Source organism: Protopterus annectens, chromosome 17.part0 (genome assembly GCF_019279795.1).
Source record: "Protopterus annectens isolate FY-2018-M chromosome 17.part0, PAN1.0, whole genome shotgun sequence".
NCBI classification, from domain to species: domain Eukaryota; kingdom Metazoa; phylum Chordata; order Ceratodontiformes; family Protopteridae; genus Protopterus; species Protopterus annectens.
Genome location: NC_056751.1, coordinates 500,284,881 through 500,312,380, shown reverse-complemented (window position 1 = coordinate 500,312,380; position 27,500 = coordinate 500,284,881). Strand labels below are relative to the sequence as shown.

The following is a 27,500-nucleotide window of genomic DNA, read 5'->3' as shown; positions in this document are numbered from 1 at the left end:
TTCTCTGCCTGAGGATTCTCACTTCAGTATGATGGTCTTTCGCATTGGGATTCCTGACCTTCACCAAACGGTAAGGCTTTGTTAACTGAAGACTTCACTGGGGGGGATGGGATAGGTGGAGTTTTGAGAGGGGGAGGGGAGCAAAGTGAGTGGGGGGATGTAGTATTAACCAATTAGTGGTTGGAATGATCAAAAGAGAGGAATACAAGGATGCAACACTAGTCTGTAACAAAGTCATACACTTGTCATAGATTTCTACCTGATAAGGACAATGATCCTGCATTCAGCAATACTTTTTTCCTTAAGGCACATGTTCAGCTTTTCAGAATTTTGCAGTAAAAAGTCTTGATGTATTCTGCTACAATATACTTCAGTAACATTTGCAGCTTGTTTGCAAAAAGGATATGGACAATTGTACATACTTTTAAAGGTCCCAGCAAAATTCCTTTAACTTTAAATTACTGATTGATGTTAATACATATAAACACTGGTAGAATAAATGCTGCAAAGCTGGCAAAACATTTTTATGTATGTTTTACTCTGTCTTACGATTGCTCTGGCAGCACCAGTCAGTTTCAAATCTATGTTTTTTTAAAGTGAAATGTTGCTTAAGTGAACTGTAAAAGTCTTACAGGACTCCATGTGTTTATCTGTACACACACACACAGTAGTATGTATACGAGAAGCTAAAGTTCCTTTATTTTATGCCTAGTAATCATAGCATGTAAAAAAAAAAAAACTATCGTTTTGCTTCCAAGAAATACAGTTTAATTGGTGTGAACATTTTACTCCATTCACATCTGAGCTTTTAATCTGATTTGTTTGTTCTCTGCTCAGAATGTTAATATTCTGTAGTACACTTAGTGTTCTGTGTAAAATGCTTTTTGGTAGAATAACTGCATGCACATTTTAGGAAGTCGTGCTGCACAAATCTTTGCTGAGTTACTGGTTATCTATTAATTAGGTAGAGCCAGTCCTGTTAACTCGAGATGAGTGATACATACAGCATGTCCTCTGTGTTTGCAGCATGTAACATCCCTGTGCTTTTTCTGCTAATCTACCTTCCTCCTGTTGCATACTCATCACTTGTTGTAGGCTTGTGCAGCTTAAAAGGCACCTTGACATTCACAGTGTGTAATAGAGATGATGTACTATGTGATGGATAAAAAAATTAAAATGCAAACAACAAAGCTGAGTTTTTTTGAGATGCAATGAATTATTTTGCTAAGTTGGTATTTGCGATACATTTCTTGAATTCACGATTTGGGCATCTGCAGGTGGATAGTAGTTAACAGCTGGCTGAGGTATAAGATAGTTACATCCTTGAAAGCTGTCTGCAGGTATCCCAGTACTAGAAAACTTGGATTTAAGTCTGCAGTGCTGTTGACTGATGTTCAATACTTGCCTCTGTTAAATGCAGTACTAGTTGTGCAGAAAACATGGAGCAAAAATCAGATTTCTATCTGCAGAAGAGATGACCCAGATTGAAAACAAGGCTTTTTTTCTAACAAAAGAATGCTACCTTAAGTAAAAAATATAAATATCCAGCAACGGCTGTCCTCAAAGTACAGGACATTGTTCATATTTAAGTTAGCAGCCATCTGCAGGTGTATACATATGCATGACTGTATATTCAGATGAATAATGAAAACAGGGGGTTTATTTTCTCCAGCCAAAGCTTATATTTCTTGAAAGTCACTCTTTGTATAGGCATCCTAGATGTCAGAATGGCCGGCAGGTCACATGCCTTGTAGAAGGTGAAAACATGAGCAGGAGGTTTGCTTACATGGGCCGCATAGTCAATGTGTTAGAGGTGATTGAGCAACAATTTGTGGAAGTCAGAGCATACAATAAGGGAACGAGACTGAAGACCAAGAGAACTTTGAAATAACTTTAGCAGTTTAGCACAGAGGAGTATGGCTAGGAGATGTAATGTGGCTTCATATCAATGTTTTGGGTTTGACTACTCCAGTCTCCATTTGCCTGCTTTGTGACTCTGAGCAAGCCATTTTATTTAATATTGCTCCTGGCCCAAAATGGCTTAAGTATAACTAACAGCTGACATTAATTTTTGCTACTTGTCCTTAAAATTCTGTGGTCTGCATATACAAAGATAGGTTGTCAGCTGATTTTGTAAATCCTTAACTTCATACAGGTGGAACTTAAACCACGCTGTGTGTGACTAGCTAGCCCCAAGACGTTCTGCTGTTGTTCTTTGACTTATATTTGTTGCTGGCTAGGTGGCAAGAGTCTAAGTAGTTTATAATTTAAATAATTAGTTATGTATATTTAGAAAAGAAAATGTTACATATGCATATCAGTGTCGTCACGTGAATTATACAAGGGAAAATAACAGGAATGAACTAAAGTGTTGGGTTTACTACTTGATGTAGCTTCTTCCGTCCTTCTTCATGTACAGTTGTTTTCAAGTGGGTTTTGCAAGAGATTATGGATAAGGGTATGCATTTTGCTATCTTGAAATATGATGACAAGTTTTAGCAGTAATGTTGTTTACCATAAGTAAGAGCTCATTCCAAGACAATCAGAAAAGTATAGTAACACAGCAGTAAGTTTTGGATATTATTTAGACTTGTGAAGAACCTGCCTTGTTTTGCTACCTGAGCTCTTACAACTCAGCCTCATGATTTAACTAAATATTAGTAAACAAGAGTTTTTTTTTCTGCCTGGCATTGGCATGTTTATGTTAGACCCAAGACTTTATTTCATTAGACACTACTGTGTTTTACTGATAACAGCAGATAGATAACATCATCAAAAACTGTAATCCAGAGTTTTACACAACATTCCATTCATGATAAAAAACACAAGAAGTCAAGGTTCCCATCTAAACATTGCTTTATGTATTGTTACTGTATTTCAATCATCCTCCATTTTTTTGTGGTTAAGCCATCCATTATTCTTTGAGCTTTATGAAATTTTTATATCAGATCCTGTTATGCAGCACTGTATTGTTAATACTGAATATTAATCTAAGTACCTGTGGTGGGAATAGGACCCACAGCTTGTGAGTTTTCCAGCTCTAATTGTGAGTATGCTATATACTAAGCCACTGACACTGACTGATGGGACAGTGCAGCCTTCCCTGCACTGATAAGCAGGTGCAATGAAACCAGGGAATTCTGATAATGTGTCAGGCTATAGGATGAATTGACATCCATGTAGTAATGTATGAACAAGTGCTGCTTTTTACTGATTCAGCATACAAACTATAGAATCCTTTGCATTTTCAAGACAAAATTAAAAGCACACCATCTATGTAAAATTACTCATATCTACATAAGTATGTGTCAATGCAAACAGTTCTAAAATAACTTGAAAAACCCTAACCTTAATGTAATAAATACACTGTTATCATAATATATTTATAAAAAACTTTTTAAACTGTGTATGTGGTGATTCATAAAAATGTGTGTCTGTAGCAAATGTGCTGGATCTATAAATACTTTACAATATCTAACAGGTTTACACACAATAATTGGTAGAAGGTGAGTTTATGAATTTATATTTGAGTCATATAAAGCTGCTATTCATATATGTGCAACTCTGCTTAACATATTAGTTATGTGTCAAAACTGCATGTGACTTAATATACCTGAAGTGTATCTTACTTTAGTAAACTCAGCACTGCATTTGCATAATTCCACTAATAATGTAGATAACAATATGTATTGACACAGCAAATTTAGTTTGACTGGTCAAAATTTCACTTTTTCTTGTAGAACAAAGTTATTATGAGTTTGACAAGAAAAATAACTGTTTTGGAATTTACTGCCTACATCTGGAACAGTGTACTGTCAGATATTAAAGGTATCAGCAAAGTAGTTTCTTTGTAGTTCAGCATTGTTCACATCTGTGAAATAAATGAAACGGTTATTTGACTCTCAATTCATTCACGTAAGGTTGCATTGCATGGTTGTACTTTTGCTATGTACCTCTTGGTATTGTGTGTATGCCTGCTTTGTCATTAAACTGAGCTGGACTTTGTATGATTTCTGTTTTACCGTAGACTCTGATATAATTGAAAGGGGTCATTTGTGAGCAGTGCTCCCACCCAGTTTTCTACAATTCTTGATGACTCAGGTTGCTGAAATTTGAACTTTTTAGCAAAAATGGATAGTTGCATCACTTTGCCCATTCAGTTCCCATAGAAACAGAGGCCAACCATGCTACTGAGATTATACACAGATTATTTTCCCTGTTTTACGTGTGCGTGCACACACACAGAATGTGTATTATTACTATTTTTAAGTCAGAATTTTGCAGGAATGGGTAATGTCAAAGTGCTTAGTTGGTGCTGCTACAATTTATGTCTGAAACTGAAAGAATTTTCATTAAGCTAAAAGAAATTCCAATTAAACTGATTATAACAGAATAATTATTGGCTTGCAATTCAACAGAATATAGGCAATGTTGCTTATTAAAATCCAGAGTTGGCTCACATACATAAAACAAGGCTTGGTGAGTTCCCACTTGCAGACATATAAAACAGATGTTGGATATTACTGATGTTCCATATTTAATAAATTACCTGTATCTTTGAGATGTTCTGTCAATGATTTGTATTTTTTTTGAGGGCAAAGTACATATTTTATCCATGGAACTGGAAGCACATCTTTTTTTTATTATAACTGCAAAATAGTACTGGATATTTAAGGAGTAGTTCCTGTTTTCCTTCATTTACTATAGTGATATTTTGTTGTTCGTTGATGTATACTTTTTTTTTCCCTGAAGACATCCACTGATAATATGCTTGACTGAACTTAAAATATGTAGTTCATTTGCTAAACCTGAGAACACGCCTACTAATATTACTAGAACATAACAGCACACAACTGAAGTTTTCTCTTAGGATCTTAGATGCAAACAAAAGCATATGACTATGAAGGAGGTAATTTGTGGAAAGAATTCAGGAACTGACATTTTTATTTCATTCATTTTCTAGCTAGGTAACCATTCACCTGTTTACAAGATTGATCTGGGAGCACTGTGTCATTACATGATGAGGTTAGAGGGGTTAGAATTGCACAGGAAGATGCACACAGCTCATAAACTTAACCTTTTGAATTAAACTGATGTAAATAGCTAGAACGAATACACAGTAAACATATATGCAGTTGTATGTCATGCATGACATGCATGTATGGTAGTTCTCTGAATATTAAGCAGCATAAAACATACATATACAGTTATATAAGCATCCCTTTCAGCTTAATTTGTAGCGGTATGAAATGACTGGTGTGTGAATTCTAGAATTTGTTTTGGAATATCCACACTATAGAGTAAAATCTCTGACTTGCTATGCTGTTTAAAGGATAACACACTGGAGCACTTGGGGATTGTTGGATCTTTATAACACTTGCAGACACGGAAGTGTTGTGTCGTTCATGTATTTGGCATACCTGATAGGGTAACCTTTGCTTATTTTTATTAAAATGTCATTCATTCCAGTAATTGTAGATCATAAAGCCTTAAAACAAGACCTGGTACTTTATCATTTAGGAAATCAGACACAGAGATAAGAATAATGACATGGATCATGAAATGAAAAAAGAACGGGGGATGACTTTGTTATGACTTTCCACTGGACCAGCAATCAAGGAGCCTTAATCCTCACCACTGGCAACAGTGTGGGGATGTTCACTGAGAAGATGACAAATGCACACACAGTATTTCCAGATGCAGCTCTCTGCATCAAGTGCAATTTCCCTTAAGAGCACACAGAGACCACATTCAGTCCAGGGCCGGTTTCTCCCTCTTCCTCCAGATCCCCAATAAGACTCCCCACTGCAACAGCTATAGAGTTGAAATCTCAGCTCAGTGACCAAACCAAGACCTCCAGCACCCTCTCTGTTCAGCCACTGCTTTGTGTCTCTGTCCAAGTAGCTGAGACACACACTCTTTGAGGTTTGATTTACACACACACACACACACACACACACACACACACACACACACACACACCTGGGAAAGGCTGGTGCAGGTTTATTAGATATGCCCCCTTCTGCCCAGACTACAAGGTAGTTTTCTCTGCCACCAGTCACCTCTTATCAGCTGCTTTAGGGCCCTTAACAAAGGGTGTCTAATTTTACTGTGTAATATTAATATTAACACAAAGAGTAGTTTGACCAAGAGCAAGGCTATTAGGAGTGGCCCATACAGCGTCACCAAATAAATATGCAAGTACTCTCAAAACTTAAATATCTCTACACAGATCAATCACAATGAAAGGTTTAAATATATTTAATAATAAATAATAAAAGAACAAGACAATATTAAACATATATTCACAGTGACATGAGAGTTCAAAATAACAGGAAATATTTAAAATAACATTGCAGTACAGGCTCACAGAAATAAAGAAAAACATCTAAGCTTAATTCCACTATATTCCTGACTTTATCTAAGAAAATGATACTGTTCCCTAGAAGCTTACCTTATTAGAGCAAGGCAGATGTGTACTGAATGGGTCTTCTTCTTGTCAGGTTCAAGACATAATGTAGAATGCTCTGTCTCAGTAAGAGACTTCTCAAATTAATATCTAAAATATTACTGCTGGGATAACTTGCAGAATAGGGTTGCCACCCCTCCGTTTTTTTTTCCGGACTATCTGGAAATCAAACTGATTCTCCAGTAGACCAGAAAACACTGTACAAACTCTGGTATTCTATTTCAAAAAATAAAACAGACTATCGAAGTTTGTAAATCAGCCGAAAACAGGCAGGAGGAATGGAAAAAGAGGGCATTCCCTGCCATGTAATGTCATTGTGACATCACAAAATGGGCAGAATAAGGGTGGGAGAGGGGGTGGGATGGGTGGGGTTACTGGTGATGCAAGGGGTGTGGCTTTACTCCAGCTTTAGCCACAACGAAAGGTGGCAACCCTATTGCAGAATGACATAATTTCTGGTCATCTGACTCCCAGGCCAAACCCCCATTGCTAGCAGCTGGCAGCATTTAACATCTACCTGTAAAATATACAGACAAGGGCTTTTCCTCAGTAATTTAGCCGATGTTGGAAGTCATAAAACAGTTACATTCCTTCATGCTTCAAAAGTAGCAATTAGTTCACTTCAAGGACAATACAGAAAGCTTCCTAGTACATACCTTGTGTCTCCAGCTGCACTGCAAACTTGAGAGATAGCCTCTTTTTTGCATCTTATAAAGTAATTTAATTTCAGATATTTTTCTAAAGTTTGCTGGACTGAGGTTAACCCTCCAGTTTCCTCTGTTGAGCATATACATTTAAACAGTTACAATAGTGTAGGTACATTTCTGTTCTCTTCCACTAGTGCTCACTGTGGTTACATTTTAAACACAGCACTCTACAAATACCTTTTCAACACACACATCTGTAAAAACAGTTTGATATACACATGACATACAGTTCTAATACATTTGTAACACAAGCATCTTGTATAAATCATTTCAAAATATACCAGTGACTTATAATTATGTACAAAATTCCAGCTAGCTGTGCTGGTAGTATCTCCTTTTGTCATACTTTTTCCCCCTTTCAAAGAATCAAGTTAGTTTTTCAAGTGACCCTTGAGAAATGTTGCTTGAGGAGGATGAGCCTATCTGGGAATACTTTACCCCATTCCTTGTCTTGAAATTCCAGCTGCCTTGAGATTGCTGACCCCAATACAGTGCTGCACTGTAATATCATATGCCTGCAACCATAGGCTCCACTGTAGTAATTTGGGATTTTTCTGACTAGCTCCCTGTAGCCATAGATCCCACTCATACTCCTTCTGCCTCCTACTGCAAATACTTAGGAGCAGGGCCTCCTTGTCATGGTATAGTTAGTGGCCCTGTCTCCAGCTTAGCAGTTCTACCATGTAGTTAAGATCACTGACCTTCCTTACCACTTTGAAGGGTCCCTCCCAAACTGCCTGCAGCTTGTTGTGTCCAACAGGAATGAGAATCATAACCTGCTGCCCCACAACATACTCTTTATCTCGAACATTTCTGTCATACCAGACATTTTTCTGCTGTTGGGCTTCTTACAGGTTCTCCTGGGTGAAGCCCATACATTCCCTGGCCTTTTTCTGAGGCTTGGGACATATGCCACAACAGACTCCTTGTGGACTCATGCTCGCTCTCCCACTCATCGTGAATCAAATCTATAGGTCACCTCACCCTATGCCCATATGACAACTAAAAGGGTGAAAAACCTGTGGATTCCTGGGGCACCTCTCTGTAAGCAAACAACAGATGGGGCAAATGTTTGTCCCCCTCTCTCTTAAACTGGTCTGCAAATGCCCATAGCATGGTCTTTAGTATAGAGTTTAACCTCTCTACAAGACAATTAGTTTGGGGATGTTAGGGGTTGGTCTTAAGTGCTTCACCCCACAGTGCTTCCACAGACAAGCCGGCAGGTCTGACATGAAATTGGCACCTCTGTCAGTCAGTATTTCTTTTTGGAAACATACACTGCTGAAAATCTCTAACAAAAAGCATGGAGAACTGAGCCACAGTGTCATGGTTTCTGATAGCGTAATCTACTGCCACTAAGATGTACTTCTTTCCTGTGGAACTTGGGGTACTCAGAGACCCCAAAATATCTATAGCTACCCTCTGAAATGGCTCCTGAGTCACAGCCAAAGGCACCAAAGGAGCTTTGACCTTGTCTCCTGCCATGCCTTTTTTTTGGCACTGCTCACAGGTCCTGTTTGTACCCTGTTACATCCCTGGAAATCCCAGGCCAGTAAAAGTTCTGCATAATACAACTCTTTGTACACTTTATGCCCACATGACCTGCAAAGCGAATGTCATGGGCTCTGGCTAGAAGTGCCAGACAGTAGGGTCTGGGCACTTCCAACTGCTGTATTACCTCACCTTCCATCCCTCCCTCAGTGGTCCACTCTCTATTCAGTAACACTTTGACTCAATATACAGATCCCCTTTCCATGAGAATTAGGTGCCTCCCTGGCTACTTCCATCAAGGCTTGTAGTGTAGGGTCTGAGAGCTATGCTGTTTCAACTCTTTCTTTGTAACCCTTCCCAGCTCCCCTTCCACAGAAAGCGTGGTATCCTCTGAAAATGGTGCCTCACTGTCAGCCTGGGTACTGCTACTCACCTCTGCCTTTGCAGTCACTCTGTCCAAAGGAACATCAGTACCCACCAGCAGCTGTGGCTCTCCTTTAGTCTCACTTCTACAGGGTAGCTCCCCTGTCTGAAGTAACCACCTCACTAGTCCTGGCTTTAAGTGTGTGGTCTGTCTAGGTCCCCCCAGGTTACCAGATCCACATGTTTGTTTCCAAGCCTGACTGCATGTAACTACATGCACAAGGTACTGTATTATCAAAATCATTCCCTATCAGGACACCTGCAGGGTTATCGTCAAACACACCTACTTGTTTGCTTCCTTTTCCACCCTCCCAGTCAAGGTGAACCCTAGCCAAAGGTATTTGGAATGGGGTCTCTCCTAAAGCTCTGACTGGAATAGACTGTCCAAGTAAGTAATGCTCCTCTTTAACCATTGCAGGCTTCACAATGGTTAGGTCAGAAGCTGTGTCTCTCTCTTAGCAGTAGCCTATTACCCATCTACTAAGATAGGATATAACCTCTTGCAGTAGTTTTTTTACCCTTGTTGTCTCCAGACAATGTACAGCTGGCATTCTTTTATTCCCACTTGCTGGCTCCCCTAACTTTTGTTCCTACCTTGCCTCCATAGACATCTGTATGCTACATGGCCGCAGTGGTTACATTTATAATACGTAACCCTTGATCCTGGCTGTGCACTGAACTAGAGGGTTCTTCTGTTACTGGCAACCTCTTTTAGAGAGGTTTAGGCAGCTCACCATGGGTTCCCTTATACCCATGTGCAGCATTGGGTATCCCTTTCCTGTGCAGTGCTGCAATGCTAGGTATAGGGCTCTCATTTTCCCCAAGTCATCTATGGTGTTGCATTCTCTATCTGCCAACCAGATCTTCATGTCCTCAGGTGAAGTGCTAGGGGTTTGTTGCCTCACCAAAAGGTCTACTACCCCTTGAAAAGTGGTGACCTAGCGCCTGCTCACCCAACTTTTGAAAATAAGTGCTTAACTCAGCAGTATAATCACACACACTTTCATCTGCCTTGCACCTATGCTCACAAAACATTTTCCTATAAGCTTCAGGTGTTAACTTAAAACACTCTAATAAACAATTTTTAACTGTATTATCATTTAAGCAATCAGTATCAAACAATTTGGAAACAACAGTTGCATCTTTACCAAAGAGTAAGGGTATCAGGAACTGTACCCAGAGCCCTTGTCAAACATTATAAGGTTTGCATACGCTTTCAAACATATGAAAAAAACTATCAACATTTTCACCCTCTGTAAATTGTGAAAGAAATTTACTGACCTTTATTGCTTCTGGGATCCGGTTAATCCCTTCCCCATTACCTCCATGACCCTGGCGAAGAGTCAGCATCTCCTTTTCATGTTACTTCTGCCTCTCATTTTCTTCAGCTTCCGGATGTCTCATTTTCTTTGTTGATTCTAATTCCAAATGTCGCAGTCCCTCTGCTGATTCTGATTTGACCTCCAAATGCAGCAGTCTCCCAGCTGATTCTAGTTCCAAACATCTGGCCTCCAGTTCAAGTCTCTTTAACTCCAGATGGATTTTTAATTCCTCTGAGGCAAAGTCGAACTGTCCATTTTCTGAGAGCTGTACAACCCCAATGCCAGTCTGGCTGTTTTCCTGGTTGCTGCTCTGTGACACAGCTGTGCTTAAGGCTGCAATCATTTCTTCTTTAGTCAGGTTGGCATGCACCAGTCCTTTGGCTTGGCAGATCTCAGCCAACTGGTTACTTGTCAACTTGCCATAATCCTCTGCTGACATACTTGCCTGGTCTCCCTGACTAACTAAGCTAACACAAAATAAATAAATAAAACTATTGTGATGTGAAACTCTGAATGTCTACCATGTGGCTGCTTGGGAGTACAAACACAAACTATCATGTAACATTATTAATGCAAACTAAGAGAAGGAGAATTATGGGATCAGTGTTGACAGGAAGCACTTCTCATTACCACACACACACACACACACACACACACACACACACACACACACACACACACACACACACACACACCCTCTGAATGAAGAGTTAAAGAATGAAGTAAAGATATACACCTGTCTGAATGGAGCAGCATACAGATGTTAGTTTTAATGCAGACACTAAATTAACAAGGTAGAAGATTAACTCTATATATTTTACATGCATTTAATGAAACTGATTATGCCAAATAGTTGGACATAAGACTCCATTAACTAACTATGCATGAAGATATATCCGAGGATGGCAGTACCACTCCAAAAATAAATAAATAAAAACTGAACTCAGTCGGGCAAGTGACAGCTGTTAAAGTATTTTGCCCTGACCTGAAACACTTGCTTACATAACAGTAGACTGTATATTTGGAAATATATTCAGATAACACCATCACTTAAAACCTTTAGGATTTGACCACATTAGGTTTTATGGCCCTTCCTTACACAGGTGAAAGCCTTTTCATAAAAGACTGCAAAACACTCCATGCAACACTATTAAAACCTAGTAAAAATCTGTTACAAAATTTAATATATATAATAAAAAATATGTAATTTAAAACAAACTCTGTAGAATTACCTAGATGATGGATTTTTTTCCAGGTCCTTGAAAAAGTTGAGCCAAATATGAGAGGGGGATCCCTGGAAAGAAGTTCTGTAAAAATATGCATTAAAATAGCAGTTAAATACTGATGCTGATAAAATGCTCGGATTTAATGAGTATTCTACTGTGAGCATTCTTAAATTAAAATCATCACAAGTATAGAGAATGTTTTTAAATTATATATTTTCTATTTTATATACTAAATTTTGTAAAATATGCTTTTTGTATTAGGTTTTAAGCTTTTAACAGTGTTGCATGGAATGTTTTACAAGGCATTTTATGAAAATGTTATCTTTTTAAGGAAGGGCCATGTGACATAATGTGGACACACAAACAAGGAAGTGTGATTAATTTGGTTTTGTTGAAATCTGGATTATAAAATGGAAGTGCTTAATCTGTTTTCTATTTATTCTGTGTATTCAGTAGTAATCATGTTGTTCAGTTTTTGTTTACTTTGTAGTAATTTCCGTGCTCAGCATGGTGTGTCCTGCTTTTTCATTTTAGTAGTTTGATTTAAATTTGTTTCTGGTGTCATCCTGACAGCTCCCTCACCAAGGTGATCAAATAAATATTTGTGCAAATTAAGTCCCCTCTTTGTCTTACTGCTAGGCACAGATGCTTAGGATGAAGGTGGCATCCTTGGCATCCCCCTGGATGGTGTCACATTTGAAGAGATCCTAAATGTTCTACAGAAAAAGCAGGATGGAGTATCACCTCTCTTCATCCCTGGAGGAGATCTTAGAGGTAGGTTACTTATCTGTTCCTTTGACCTGACTAGTGAATCCAGCAGACAAGATTACTCTTTTGTAGTCAGGGAGGTATGAAAGGTCATACAGGAGTGCACTGCATTTCCTAGGAGACAGATTAAGACCCTCCAACCTTCTAAGAAATTAAATGTTTTGGAACATTCCCAAGTGATACATTCCATTGTCTCTGTGGTAACACCAAACTGGTAGCTTACTCCTCAGACACCAGTTTCAACCTTGCAATTTAAGTGTTCAAGGTGGTGAATAGTAATGGAAAAAGTATTTAAGCACCATCATCTTCATTTCTATAAGAGTGCCCATTATCTATACAATGTACTAAAGTTTCAAAATGAGCTTACTGATAAAATAAGAAAACAAAGGTGGCACGTAATGAAAAGCAGAATATCTTGTTAGGCATAAAAGTAAGAAATAGAAATGACAGACCAACTGAGAAGAGAAGAAATTACCATGGAGACCATGGAGAATCAGTAACCCCCTGGGGATGGTGCACCAGATGGAGCAGGATTGTTGTATAAAGAATATGGCAGAGTAAAGTTCTGGAACATTTGGCAGGATTCTTACATGCAAGTCCAGTTTGAATTGCACTGCAAGGGGAAAAAATGGAAACAGGCAGCAAAGAGGATTCTCTCAGCTTGGAAGAGAATAATTTAATGGGAGAGCTATGTGATTTAATAGAAAATGGACAGACTTAAGATAGATGATAAAAAGTGTCTACAGAAAGTGAATAAAACTCAAAATGTTAGAAGACTGATAAAACATATGAACACCATAATTTGGACTATTAGAGAGATTTGTGTGACAGAAATAAATATAATTTACTAATATGCAACTAAGCTAATGACAATTAAAGTTGCACCATTAAAACATGCCTTAACAAAAGAGAACAGGAGAAGTGGATTGGTACCATAGGAGCTCTGAATATTGATAACTATAAAGTAACTAAGATGAGAAGTATCACTATTATAAGAACACAGAAAAGGGAACAAGACCATCAAAAATTTTAAGAAGGATAGATGTGGCAATAGCAATAAACAACATTAAATCAGATCATGATTTATCATAGACTTATCTCAAACAATAAACTAAAAATATTGGCATACGCAGAAAAAATCTTTGAATGTATATAGGCAAATACAAAGGAAGACTACAAAAACAATTCATAGAAGATCCAAACATTTTGGATTTATTTGCAATTATAATGACACAGTTCAATATAATAAAGATACTGAATGGATAGAAGAGTTAAAGAAACAGCAAAGAGCTGTAACAATAAGGATATAAAATGGAATGAAGTAACAGTATAAAATGGTGATATTTTAGAACGTTTTTTTAAATGGAAAATACCAGGTGTAGATTAATTATCTAACTTCTGGCTGAAGCATAAACACATTTTTAGAAGGCTTTTGCCCAAAGTAAAATTGTTTGTACGCACATCCAAAAAGGAGTTTGTCAAAAGTGCAGAATGTCAAAGAACAAAAAAAAATAATCCCAAATGGTTGATCATACTTCAGTAGTGGAAAAAAAAATAAAAGTCTGTTTTGCGGGGGGGGGGGGGGTTGTTACCTTGGCTATGTACCTTTGATCATGTACCTGTTTTGTTAATTTTGGAAAAGCTAGGACAGCTGCTCAAAAGACAGCAGATGCAGTGTTACCAGCTATTCCTGAACAAGATCGAAGAAATATCGAATTGCAAAATGTGCCCTCTCTCCAATGTAGTATAATCTCAGAGTCTGTATATATTTATCAGACTTTGGGGGTGGGGGTAACCCACAGACAGTGCTTTTTGTTTTGTTTTTTTCTATCATTATTTTTAGTATCAACCATGCGAGTTCTTTGATTTGTGGTTCTAGTTTATGACACCTCAATGAAATGTAAAAGAAAAAAACATGCCTGAAAGGAAACCAACCTGACTTGCAACACAAGAAAGAAATCATCAAGTAATTTTAAGAACTACAGGCCAAATCGCTTACCTTCAGACTAAAAAAAAAAAAATATATATATATATATATATATATATATATATATATATATATATATACACACACACACACACCACTTAGAAAAGAAAAAAACTCACTCTTCACAGCAGGATAAAAAGATAAAACAAATCCATTTAAAAAGGATTGTTCACTATTAAAACAATAAGAGAGAGAGATAAAAAGGGGTGAAGTGTGGTATGTATAGATTACAAAGAAATGGATCTCATGCTCATGGATTACAGAGTGCTTACAGATGTATAAGGCACAATGCAGAGACTATACAACAGTGTTAAACCATGTAGACAGTAATGTGCATGACACCGCTTAAAGTTATACATGTATTTCATATAGTAAAAAATATATTCCCTCTGTTTCAGTCATATCAGTAAAATTCATGATATCAACAAAAGTAAATAAAGCAAGTGTTTTGTCAAAACACAAGTCTATAAAATGGAGTTAAGTTTAGGCAATATTACTTAGTGGAGAATACATTTTTTTGAAGAATCATAACTGATACTGAGGTTGGATGTTTTTCTTCTACATTTTGCTTTTTATCTATATAAAGTAAATGGGTTAGGGTTTATAGGGATTTAGTTTCTGGACTATATTTTTTTTATTATTGTTCTTATATTACTATGCCACATTTGTGAATTTATAGTTATTTTTCATAGAATGCACTTGCTTTTCTGTGTGAAACATCGTTAAAGAGAAGAAAAAAATACAAGTAACTGTTTTGTGTACACATATTCATGAAACTGGATGTATACTCATATGTTTAGCAGGTATATATATTTTTTGGTATTAAAAAAATGGCATACTCAGCTTAAAGTAGTGTCAGCTGCTGATTAGTGTGTTATCAACTTCCCATCCTACTTCAGAGAACAGTTTACTTTAATGTATGATGAAGATTTAGCAGTCTGTGTTTCAGACATTTTTTTTTTTGTTTGGAAGGGGGCAAGGCCTCTTGAATGTCCCATATAGCAGGCTATGCTGCTTACCCCAAGCTACATATCGTAAGTGGCTCCAAGACAATTAAAAGCAACATGTTTCTTGCAAGTGGCAATATTGAAGTGAGAGGTCTGATTCATGCATCTGGCCCTTTAGAAGCATTCATGAGAAACCATTTGTGATGACTGTTTGAAATACACTGGTTTGGATAAATGACCCATTATTTTATGAATTAAATTACTTTGCACTTAAAATTAGCAGGGAGTACTTAAAAAAAGCTTTGCAACTACAGTATATTGGTATAATGTTATAAGCTTCTAACAAGCTTCATGTAGAAGGTCTTGTTTTGATTGCATTACTTTTCACATAAAAACTGCATGTCTCTCCCTGCACGTTACGTTAATAAGATATTAAATCAATGCTGATTATGCAACCAGAAAGTGAGATGTGTGGTGAATGTTGCAAGCTAACTTTTATTTTAGAAATGTAGTCTTCACCTGACAGAATGCACATAAGATATAACTACATATGCTTAAATATCTAGGAAATGTCTGCACAGTTTGGCTCTGTTTCAAACTAAGTGCATGACTTTTTCTTATTTAATTTTCCTACTTAGGGTTATTGCATGTTTTTGTATTCACTTTTTCTGAGTTTCCCAGTTACTAAAGGCATGAAAGGTTGGCCGTGGAATGTTTGCTATGGATCATGTGTTTAAAGATGTACTAAATTCTTTTAAGAAAAGCTCCTTTATTCCTCAATGAACATATCACAAAAGCTAAGCTTTTTAGTGCTCTACTACTTTATTAGGCTCACATTTCTGAAAGGTAGCCAACTACATTCTCAACACATAATTAATGTTTCATTTGTCACACTTTGACAATGGGCTTGAAGTTAATGATGTCATTAATTCAAAGTTCTAGCTTTGCATTCGGCAAAATCTGTAAATCATATATTTATTCAAGACCTGCTTATTCTACACCCATGCTCTGCAAAGATGTAAACTTAACACAACATACATATTAGAAGTCTTTGTTTGAGTACATGCTTATGGGGACCATCGCTTGTATTGTTTATCTTTGTTGTATATAAATAATCTAAATTCTTTCTTGTAACCTTCTACTACATTTTCCAATATCAAATTTATTATTTTTTGCTTATAACTCTATATATATATATATATATATATATATATATATATATATATATATATATAATATATATATATAGGATACACACACACACACACATCTGTACTATCGAATTTCAACATTTCCGATTGCTCCACCTCTGAAACAAGTGCTACCATGGATCAAAAAGGGGGCAAGATTTTGTAATTCGGAGCTTCAGTTTTCACGATTTTGGAAATTTGCGGTTTGCAGTTCGCGGCAGCAGTTTATATATATATATATACATATATATATATATATATATATATATATATATATATATATATGAACGGGAAGATTTCCCTCTTCCACACTGTAATGCGATCTCGAAGTTGGTATATATAAATAGCAGGAGGGTGTGGGGGGTGCAGGGGCCTTGCCCCCCCCCCCTGTTAAAACCATTCAGGTAATTTTTTTTATTTTATTTTTACTGTTCTATTTGATTGTTAGACTTTCAAAAAGTTTGATCATATGTCTCAGCCATGTGAAAGTCAAACATTTGAAAGTTCGATCATCTGAAGTAGACCCATATATATATATATATATATATATATATATATATATATGGGTCTACTCTGTATTATCAAAATGTCACTTACCCAAAAACTACATCCATGAGAACGACTTCACTGAAAACTTTATTTTAACAAAAACCCGTTTCACCAGAGTTTTATTCTGAAGTAAATCAAACCCACCAAAGTAGGGGTTGCACCACCCACACCCCCTTAACTAAATATACCAACTCCAACATCAAAATTACATCATTCCTATTGATCCAGGTGCTACAACTGAAAATTAGGCTGAAACTGCAACCAGTTTGAGGTTCTATTTATCCTAGAAATGGTACATTGTGATGAATGAAACTTAACAGCTAAAGCATATCTTTTTAGGGGCTCACAGACTTCAAGTCCAAACAGAAGTGGTCTCATGAGGAGAATATCCAGGAAAGTTACCAAAGTGTCCTTGCTGAATTGATGACAGTTTAGTACAGCCAAGAGTTCCAGTGCACAATCACTGATTCTGTGTTTAACATAACACATTTAAATTGATTGCAATTAATCGAGTGTACAGACAACAAAGACATAACATACACCTTCTCCCTCCTACTTTTAGTTTTCCTGTAATCTTTCTGAGTGATTCCATTTCTAGCTTTTAGTCCTGACCCCTTCTCATTGTTTCTATGAGTTTTGCATGTTCTTCCCATGTCTGTATCTGTTTTTTTCTCAGCACTCCATTTATTTCAGCCTCTCAAAAATATGTCATTTGATTGGCTAACACTACATTGCATGTTTAATATTTTGACCTTTACCCTTGTTGCATACATTATGGCAGAACAGGGTCCAAGAAGGGCCATTTTGCTTACCTGATTAACAAATGAATTAATTAAACATTCTCTTGAAGTGCAGTGATTTTCTTTTTTGTTTTCATTGTTTATAGTTCAGTATCAAACCCATTAACATCTTCATTAATTAAGTATTTAAATCTAAAATGTTAATTTCATGCAAATTAAACTTAAATAGTTAATACATTCTTAAACTGACATAAGTTTCTTCTCATAACATAAAATACTGTCAATGAAGTGAGTCAGATATTACATTACTACTTAAAATGTTTTATTTATAGATATTTATTTCTTGCCATAAGCCTGGACTAAAATTAACAAATAGTAGAAGAATTGCAGAACTCGGGCACTGTTGTTATGCCTATGATAATGTCCAGTAATAAAAATAAAACATAGATTGTAATAATAATTCAGATAATCTGCAAATGGTTATAATATCACTGATTCCTTAAACTGATATGGTCAACAGTGTCTATCTCAGAGCTTCTAAAGATTCACTATGTGGCATATTCACATAGTAGTAGTCAGTTTATTGTCACCATGAAGCATTTTTGTCTTAAAAGTGCATGCCTTAAGTCTTAAAAGAAGGTTCATAGTCTTTCTGTTATGTGAAAGTTGGGCATTCACTATATTCACTAATTAAAAGTTACTAAAATGGAAAGGGGGTCCATAATCTATCTCTTGCTAGCAAATACTGGTCCTGATTTGAAAGTCACTACATCATTGTGTTTTTGAATGCCTAGAACATGAGATATCAGATGTGTCTTAACCAAAAAGAAAGTAGACATTTGTCATTTTGTAACCTGTTAACATGTAAGTAAATCATAAGTAATTATACTGTTCATATTAATTGTTTTTTGCTGTTCATATTAATTATTTATTTCATTTGTGTCTGGTTCACTAACATTTTATACATTGAGGCATCATCTATCATGTTCGGCATTCCTGCTGTACAAAAAGGTTTCATCAAACACCACATTAGCTTATCTTTATGTTACAAATATGTGGAAAAGTGTATTTAAGTTGAATGCTGTGGGTCTATATTATGACGCTGAAAAACCTTTACAGTGAACATCACTTCATCGACACGTATTCATTGAAATTTACTTCTGCAATTCATTGAATACTTAAAGGGCAAACAAATGCCCCGCAACCAGCAGAACTAAATCTAGCTAAACAAACCCACTGATGGTAGGGGGATGTGACCCCCAAACTAAATATATGACTCTGAGATCACTCTACAGTGGAGAAAAGGGCAAAATTGTGTAGATGGCCAACTATGTCTTTGCCCTTTAAGTATTCAGTGCATTGCAGAAGTGAATGTTGCTGAATACATGCCGAAGATGTGGTGTTTGCTTTAAAGGTTTTTCAGCGATGTTATATAGACGTGAATGCTGTTTGTCCAATTAACAGCATGGAAGTTATATCTCTTACATCCATATATAAGTTAAGGGGGTTATGGGCATGCAGGGAGGCCTGGCCCTCTGCAAAAAAACTTAAATTCCTATTTGCTAAAAGTGAAGTCATTTGGGGAATAATCATGAGTCCAGATGTGTATAAGCCAATCATTCTTTAGGTTTTGCATTACCTCTTGCTTGCTCAGTTTTAGTAGTTGAACATATTCTTCACTACATAAATCTCTAATTTTAACTTTGCTAGTCCTTTAAAAATCTCGAATGGATTACTGCATTTTAAAATAATTCTTTGTTTTCTACGTGTATACATTTCTTAGGGATCTTCTAGAAAGATCTTTTTTCAAATTCATGTATCTGTTGAATAAAGTTAAGTCTTCAGTTGGTGATCCTTCTGACTGGGTATAATTATTTCAGCTTCTAAAAAATGTCAAGTATAAAACATATCTGCCACCTCATGTACCATCCATGGAAAGACTGCTGTTTCATCTGATTTTTTTTTTCTGTAGTATTTCTTGATTGGGGTAGCCTTCATTGTTATTGTACCATCTTATGCTCTTTTTTTTTATAATAAAGTAATATATGGATTTTGGTTATCCTCAAGAAATGTCATAGAAGTCATTTTTCTTGTTCAGAACAACTCAAAAATACATTCTAATTAATAAATGATTATTTCAGCCCCATAACCAGTAAATTAAATTTTAATTGCTCGAGTTAAATACTGAGTAGTTTTTTCATTACAGCCAATTGTTTATCACTATTACTTTCCTTCATTTGTCGTTTCATGTTTAGGTTGATAATTTGTACAGAATCTCCAATATGTTAAGATTCAGATTTTGATTAATAAATAGCAAGCTGTGCCAAGAAAAAAATGTTTTCATTTTCTTAGCATTTTTATCACATTATTTTTTCGTCGTTTGCCACACCCTATGTTCAAAGGATGCCAAGGATAAAAAAAGATTTAATTGGCTGTATATAAAAAGAGCATAAGAGATGAATGAATGTCTCTAGCTGCATAATTATTTGGTTTAATTTCAAAATATTTCAACAACGAAAACATATATTCTTTACTTGCTTTTTTCCTTCCTGTCTGCTATCTAACACATTCTAGTATCACCTGCATGAAACATCTTGAAGATACTAATTCCTGTTGGAACCATGTCTACAACCAAATGACTAGATACCCTTAGAAAGGCACTCCTTCCCACTGTAAGTTCTCAAATAATTTTAGATTTCCTTGAAGCTCATACAAGGAATTACGAAAGTCTTTACTGCTGGTAAGGTAGCGTCACAAGCCTCTTAACTCTCTTCACTGCCACCTATAAAAGGATTTACTGGCATCTTTAAAAAATTTGCAACAAACCAATTTCCCAATAATATAGCTAGACTGGGATGATTTTCCATAGGTTCATAGGTAGATACTAGGCTATCTGCCCTAGGGCATTTATAAGCCTAGCCAGAGTGTATTTGGCTTCCTCCTCCCTATTAGATTAACCTACTGTGCCTCTGTAAAGTAGGTCACAGAAGGTACTCTTTTAAGATTAGTTTACTGTGCCTCTGTCTAGCAGGGACACAGGAGAGATCCCAGAGGTGAATTTGCGATTTCCCATCCACGCTTCCAAATTTCGCTTGAAAAGGGTCAGCGAGGGGCTATGTCTAACATGAATTGGGATTCTATTCCAGAGTGAGGGGAGCTTCTGAGAAATTATTCTGTCCCTCCAGCATGTCCTATTTATTTTTGTGCTGAGGTTTAGGTCCCTGGAGTGTGTAGCTCTAAGGGACTTGGATTTTTTGAGGTGGAGCATGTCCATTAATTCTGGGTTTGACATGGCTTTGTATGTCAGGCATAGATCACCTCTGAGTAGGCGGTAAGCAACTGAGTAGAGCTGGAGTTTCTTTAGTCGAGCTGCATAGGACATCTGTTTGTAGCCCATGATCCTCTTGGTGAGGTACTTTTGGGGTCTCTCCAGTTGCTGCAGGTGTCGGGTAAGGTACATCCCAAAAGGGGCATTGTATTCAATTATGGGCCTGATGAGTGACAAGTAGAGGGGCACAATGACCTCTCTTGATCTAGATGCAAACCCTTTCATGATAAGGTGGGCTATATAGAAGGTCTTTCTAACCACTTTGGCAACGTGATTATCAAAGGAGAGATTACTATCTACGTTGGTCCCCAAATCTCTAATTACTTCTTCCAGTTTAATGGATTACCACCTATGTGGTAATTTGTGGGCACCTTGTTTTTCCCAAAGGGGATGACTATGCACTTTTTAGCATTTAGCTTAAGGCCGTGGTTCTGGCACCAAGCATCCGTCTCTGTGAGACCCTTTTGGAGGATGCTTGTGTCAGCTGGAGATTCGATTATGACCCCCAGTTTGCAGTCATCTGCGAACTTTGCCAGCCATAATCCCCCCGTGTTAGCCTGAACCTCAGAGAAGTATATACCAAACAAGAGAGGTCCCAGAACTGAGCCCTGTAGGATGCCACTTGTAGCTGGTTTGGATTCGGACATGGCATCTGCGATTCTGACCATGTGGATTCTATCTCTGAGCCAGTTTGCAACCCATCTTGTGATATAGGGGTTGATATTTAAACTGGTAAGCTTATTTATGATGCCCGAGTGGGGTATTGTGTCGAAGGCTTTGTGAGGTCCAGGTAGGCTGTGTGGACTACCTTGCCCTCATCTATGGCTTTGGTAACTGTTTCAAAGAAATAAACTAGGTTTAAGAGGCAAGATCTGCCCTTAACAAAGCCGAATTGGGTAGGGTCCAGTGTCTGGAGGCTCCCAATGTCTTTGTTTATGAGTTCCATGATAATACACTCCATAGCTTTACAGACCAGACTAGTCAGGCTTATGGGGCAATAGTTTCCTGGGTCCGTTGTGGCACCACCTTTGTGGAGTGGGACCACTGTAGCTGTATGCCATTCTTTGGGTACATATCCTGTAGTAAGGCTAAGTTTGAACAGTGACTTAATGTGAGGGTTCAGTTCTTCTTGGAGCTTATGTAAGACACAGCCTGGGACACCGTCCGGTCCCATAGATGCTGTATTTTTTGCTTTGGAGAGGGCAGCTTTCACCTGTGCATCTGTGATGTCAAGGAGGTTACATTCAGTTGGGATATGCGTTTGCTCCTTTGGGGGGGGTTTGCGCTGAATCTGTCTGCCAGGATGTTGGCTATGTCTGTAGGTTTGGTATATTTTGTACCGTTATGCAACAATTCAGAGCATATCTGGGAGTTTCCGCCCATGTTTCTGACATAACTAAAGAAGGCCTTGTGATTATCTTTAGTGTCTAGGGCAATTTTTCTTTCGAAGCTGGCCTTTGATGATTTTATGAGGGATCGAAGTTTCTTGCTAATACTGATCAGAGATGCCTTCCATTTTTGGGATTTTGCTCTGTCATGTAGTAGCTTCCTCCTTCTGTTGTATAGCTTATTTATGGCCGGGTCCACCAGACTGGTCTCCTGTTTTTGGAGGAGTGAGTCTTGGTTTTATTTGGGATAGCACGATCCATGCATTCCTACAGGTGCTCATAGAATGCATTTGTAAAAGATTCTGCGGATTGGGCTGCATTATCCTCTGGCCCAGGGGCTTTGAAGGATTCCACCTCAGTCTTGAGAAGTGCAAAGTTGGCTTTGGAGAAATTCTTTACAGTGATTTCCTTGGCTAGGGGTGGGGACGGGATATGGATGTCCAGGGAAATTTGTGTATGGTCTGATCTTACCAATGAGGGGTTTACCTCTGGTGTGGAACATTGAGTCCCCATGTTGGTGATGACCAGGTCCAATATGTTGTTCCCTCTTGTGGGAGTGGTGACCAGTTGTTCCATTGCGTTAGAGTTTATAAATTCAAAGAACCATTGGTTGAGGGTGTTTGGGCTTGAGTAGTTTTCCCAGTCAATGTTTGGGTAGTTGAAGTCACCCAATAACGTAGTGTTTGAAGAGACATTCATATTCTCCAGTGTTCTCAGGAATGCCAAGTGGGGTTCCTGTAATAGGGAGGGTGTTCTGTAGCAGGCTACAAACTGAAAGGCAGTTTTGCCCGCTGTTAGTTGCACATGGATGGTTTCCGATGCTTCGTGCAGTGCCACTAACCTGGAGGTGTAGGTATCTTTGATGAATATAGATACTCCCCATCCTTTTGTGCTTCGGCCATGATCAGTCACAAACTGTTTTCAACATGATCCATTCAAAAAACCCTACACCTTACCTTAATAAAAACTTTCCTGTATCACTGTCAGTAGGCAAGACATACTCACACACACAAACATGTACATACACACATTAAAAACATTAATCTGTCTGCTTACCTAACCTGGACCCTAACCCTAAAATACATGCACTCACACACAAACATGCAACATCTATCCTGGACTCTAATTCTAACTCACAAGCACACACACACTTTCTTACCCTCCAACCCCAATCACCTGCTTGACAAAACCTACCATTAATATTTTGCACCCTTCAGCTATCAGTACCTTCAGCATTACACAGTACCTCCTGCACCTGCCGACAAGACATACCTTCGACAAACCACAGGGGGACCATATATACACGTTTGCACACACATTAAATAGTAATATATTATGCATATTTTACATGTAAAGTACATCCCCCAGTAGCAATTAGATATCACGCAAAACAACTATGAAGCTTTAGCTAGATAAAATAATATATATATATATATATATATATATATATATATATATATATATATATGTATATGTATATGTATATATATACTGATAATAAAACAAACACAAACCAATTTTCTATGTACAATAATAATCCATACTGGTCATTATTAGAGATATAATGGACCTTCTATGGTGGAAAGGTCCTCCACAAGTGGAGATGGGCCTCATAACACCCCTTTCAAGCATTATTGCTTGTTTAACAAATTGCTTACAACAAGAGTATAGTGACTAGGAAAGCAAAGTTCCTATTTGTCCTGTAAGAGTTTACTCATTTTTACAGAAGATTCCTCTGTGTTGCTGAAAAGAGTATACAAATCACTGTTTTCAAAGTCTGCTGCAGCTCTGGTAAAGGTGCTTACATAGAGCCAAGGTAGTGGGATGGCATGTACAAGCTGACATTATTTGCTAAGCATGGCACTTAAATGGCCAGCATGGGATGTGTAGACCAGGAGTTACTAAGGAATGTTTGCAAAATATTATGACAAATATGACATATTTCCATGTTTGCAATAAAAATGCAAAACCACAGTGTGATACTTTCTTGTTGGGAGTTGTGTATTTAAGCAATGGGTTTTAGTAAAAAATGACATTAAAACATGGTGAGAAATGTAAAGACATGCTATATAAATGCTCTTTTGGTAAAGCATTTATGATTAATACCTATATTTTCATAACTACATTAATTTTGTAAAAGCTGTATGACCTATGACCTACAGATGAACAAATGGTATTTTATACAAAACATCAAGACATACAATATTGCCAGTGATACCTGCCATCTGAAAAATATTGTTACGTAGAGTCACATGTAAAGTTCTTGAACAGTGCACAATTCCCTCACTGATTATCTTGGTTCTGTCTTGTAAATGTACAGTGATATAACTCTTTGTTTGAGCATAACACCCTTTCTTTCATAAATTAGCAATATAAAATCAGCATGTACATGCACATCTTTGATACTAACACCAGTGTATACCCCATTGTCTACCAAATAGTTATCATATTTTTCATTTTTTATAACTCACATCATTTATCAGATATTAATAAATCTAATGAAAAGTGCTTTCAGTTGAGAATTTTGGAGACAAGCTGTCAGGAAGCAAGTGGTTTCCTGGCTTAGAATGTCTAAGGAAACAAAGCTGTTAATTAGCCTCCTGATTTTCATGATTAAATGAGTTAAACTCTCTAATAAATTCTAAACAATATTTAACAAGAAATGTATCAGTCCATTCTAATAATGCTTGACAGTTTTTTAAACAGCTTTAAAATTAACCTGATTGTAATCCTTGCTGAAGGAATTGAGAGATATAGTTTTTACTGCTGCCCGGGTAGCACGGTAAGGCAAGGAGGGTGGGCATCTCCATCCAGTGAGGAGAGTGCACAGTGAGGCTTAACTCCATGACTGATTATTGGTGAAGGCCCAGGACAGGTGAGTAGTGTTAACTTCAAGGGGACTGGGCTTTGGCTGAGTTGCACATGTGTGCCATGGATGAAAATACACAATCCTACTGCACACCATGCCTCAGAGCAGCACAAGTGAGCATCGGGCAGTGACAGGCCTAAAACAGAAAATCTACCTCAGCAACAGCATGACACTGCACTGGAAAGTGGCCTTGAGCTCTTTACTACCTCAAACATGGACTGGAACAGTTCCAGGGATGGCAAGGAGTTTAGAAGACTAGATAGATGAATGGAGATGTGGATTTGGCCGATGGTCAGCTGCAGGGATTAAAATTAAATAAATAAATAAAATTTAATCATTCAAGCATGGGTGTTCTTTGGTATTAAAACTTGCTTGCAGTGGAATTTCCTGTAACCCTACTCGTTAAATATGTCCCCTTCCCTAATATCAGTTTTCAGTTGTGTCTAAAAGATAAAATAACATCTTTTGAAGCTAGTTCAAAACAAGGTGTGTATGATATGTTTTTTTTTCACTTTGATGCATAGTTATGTTCAAAAATCCTTTTCGGCATGCGATTTTTAGCATTCCGTAAATAAAATGCTTTGTAGCTAACGCAACTGGCTATATCAACTGTGCACATAGACTTACAATTAAAATTACCAGTGGCTTCATATGTCTTTTAATTGTTATCATGGAAAAAAGCTAGAGTGTTTGCAGCAAACATATGCTGTTTACAAGAGTTTAAGAACAATGCCATTTCTGACATTCCTGTTGTCCCCAGACAAGGAAGCCTTGTGAATTTCTAAAATACGTTTGAAAATTAAAATTATTTTTGTTGACAAACAGTACAATGTCCCCAAGGACCATTCTAGTTTTGGTGTTGGTCATAAGAACTTTCAAGTTGTGTTTAATAACCTGGCACATTCCTGGCAAATCTAAGCTACAAGTAAGTGAAAAAAGGAATCCTTAGTTATTCAAATTATCAGAACAAAATGTGTCCATCCATGCTGTTGGTTGGTGCAAAAACCTTGTACTATCAAAATCTTTCTAACCACAGTCCTCAAGCAGTTTTAGAGATGTCTTTTAGGAGGAAATCTCAGTTTGAACTGCTGCATCTCTTATATCAAATTAGATTTTTTTTAGAATTAAAATTGTCTGTATGCAAATTGAATTTGCAACTCTATTTTAATGACAAAGGCTTGGGTAGTCATGTTGATCAAATCTTATATAGCTCTAGTGTATTTAACTTACCACTTGATCCTTGTTTGGCCTCCTTTAAAGCTGCAAATGAAAAAGAAATGTTAGCCTTGAATAATGGTGTAGGCTACTACAAATCCTTCAAGGAAGAATTTAAATTGGTTAGAGATTTGATGGTTGATGAGTCTGTCAAAATTATAAGGTGGGGGAGCTGTTGTGATGGACAGCCATGTTTATTCTCCAAATATGTAGCAATTTTTACATGACGGTGAGTTACTCTCTACAGTGAGTTAGAATGACAACTTGCTATATTGTAAGATTGATTACTGACTGGATGAGTTATCAATGAATTCTTATTTAGACATTTCCTTTTTGGAGTACCTTAGAGTACACAAACCCATAAGTCATAATATCTTTGCAATACTGAAAATACATAAGTCAGTCGTCAATCTACCACTTCCACTGATACTAGCGGCAAGAGGTTTGATAACTGAACCTCTAGCAAAATTTGTTGACCACATCCTGAAACCATTTTTTGAAGATAAAAACTATGCACTTAAAGATACTTGGCACTTTCTGGATAGGTTGCATCAAGTCCTATTCAACAGGGAAGTTATTGTTTAACTGTTGATGTTAAGGACTTGTTTTTAGTTATTCTCCACCAAGGAGGATTACAGTGGTTTTGGGATGCTTTAATCTGTGGCATGAAACTGAATGCACATACCACTGAGATTGTAGTTGAGGCTATGGAATTGATTCTTACTAATAATTTTTTTTTTACTTTGAAGCAGAGTATTTTAAACAAATGAAGAGGGATGTTGTAGGAGCTTCAGCAGTCCCAGTGTTTGCTAACATTGTATTGTGTTGGTAGGAGAAAAAAATTGCATTTCCTTTATTGGGTCAGAATCCCACTGTAGTGC

General features: G+C 37.1%; 1 protein-coding gene across 1 annotated transcript in view; it reads left to right on the top strand.

Moving 5' to 3' along the window:
- Nucleotides 1-27,500, top strand: part of SHANK1 (SH3 and multiple ankyrin repeat domains 1) — a 3,668,399-nt gene that overhangs the window by 1,354 nt on the left and 3,639,545 nt on the right. Inside the window, exon 1 of the mRNA XM_044059396.1 lies at nucleotides 1-70. This exon is cut by the window's left edge and continues 1,354 nt beyond it. Within this exon, the coding sequence (XP_043915331.1) occupies nucleotides 1-70 (70 nt within the window). The remainder of the gene's footprint in view (nucleotides 71-27,500) is intronic.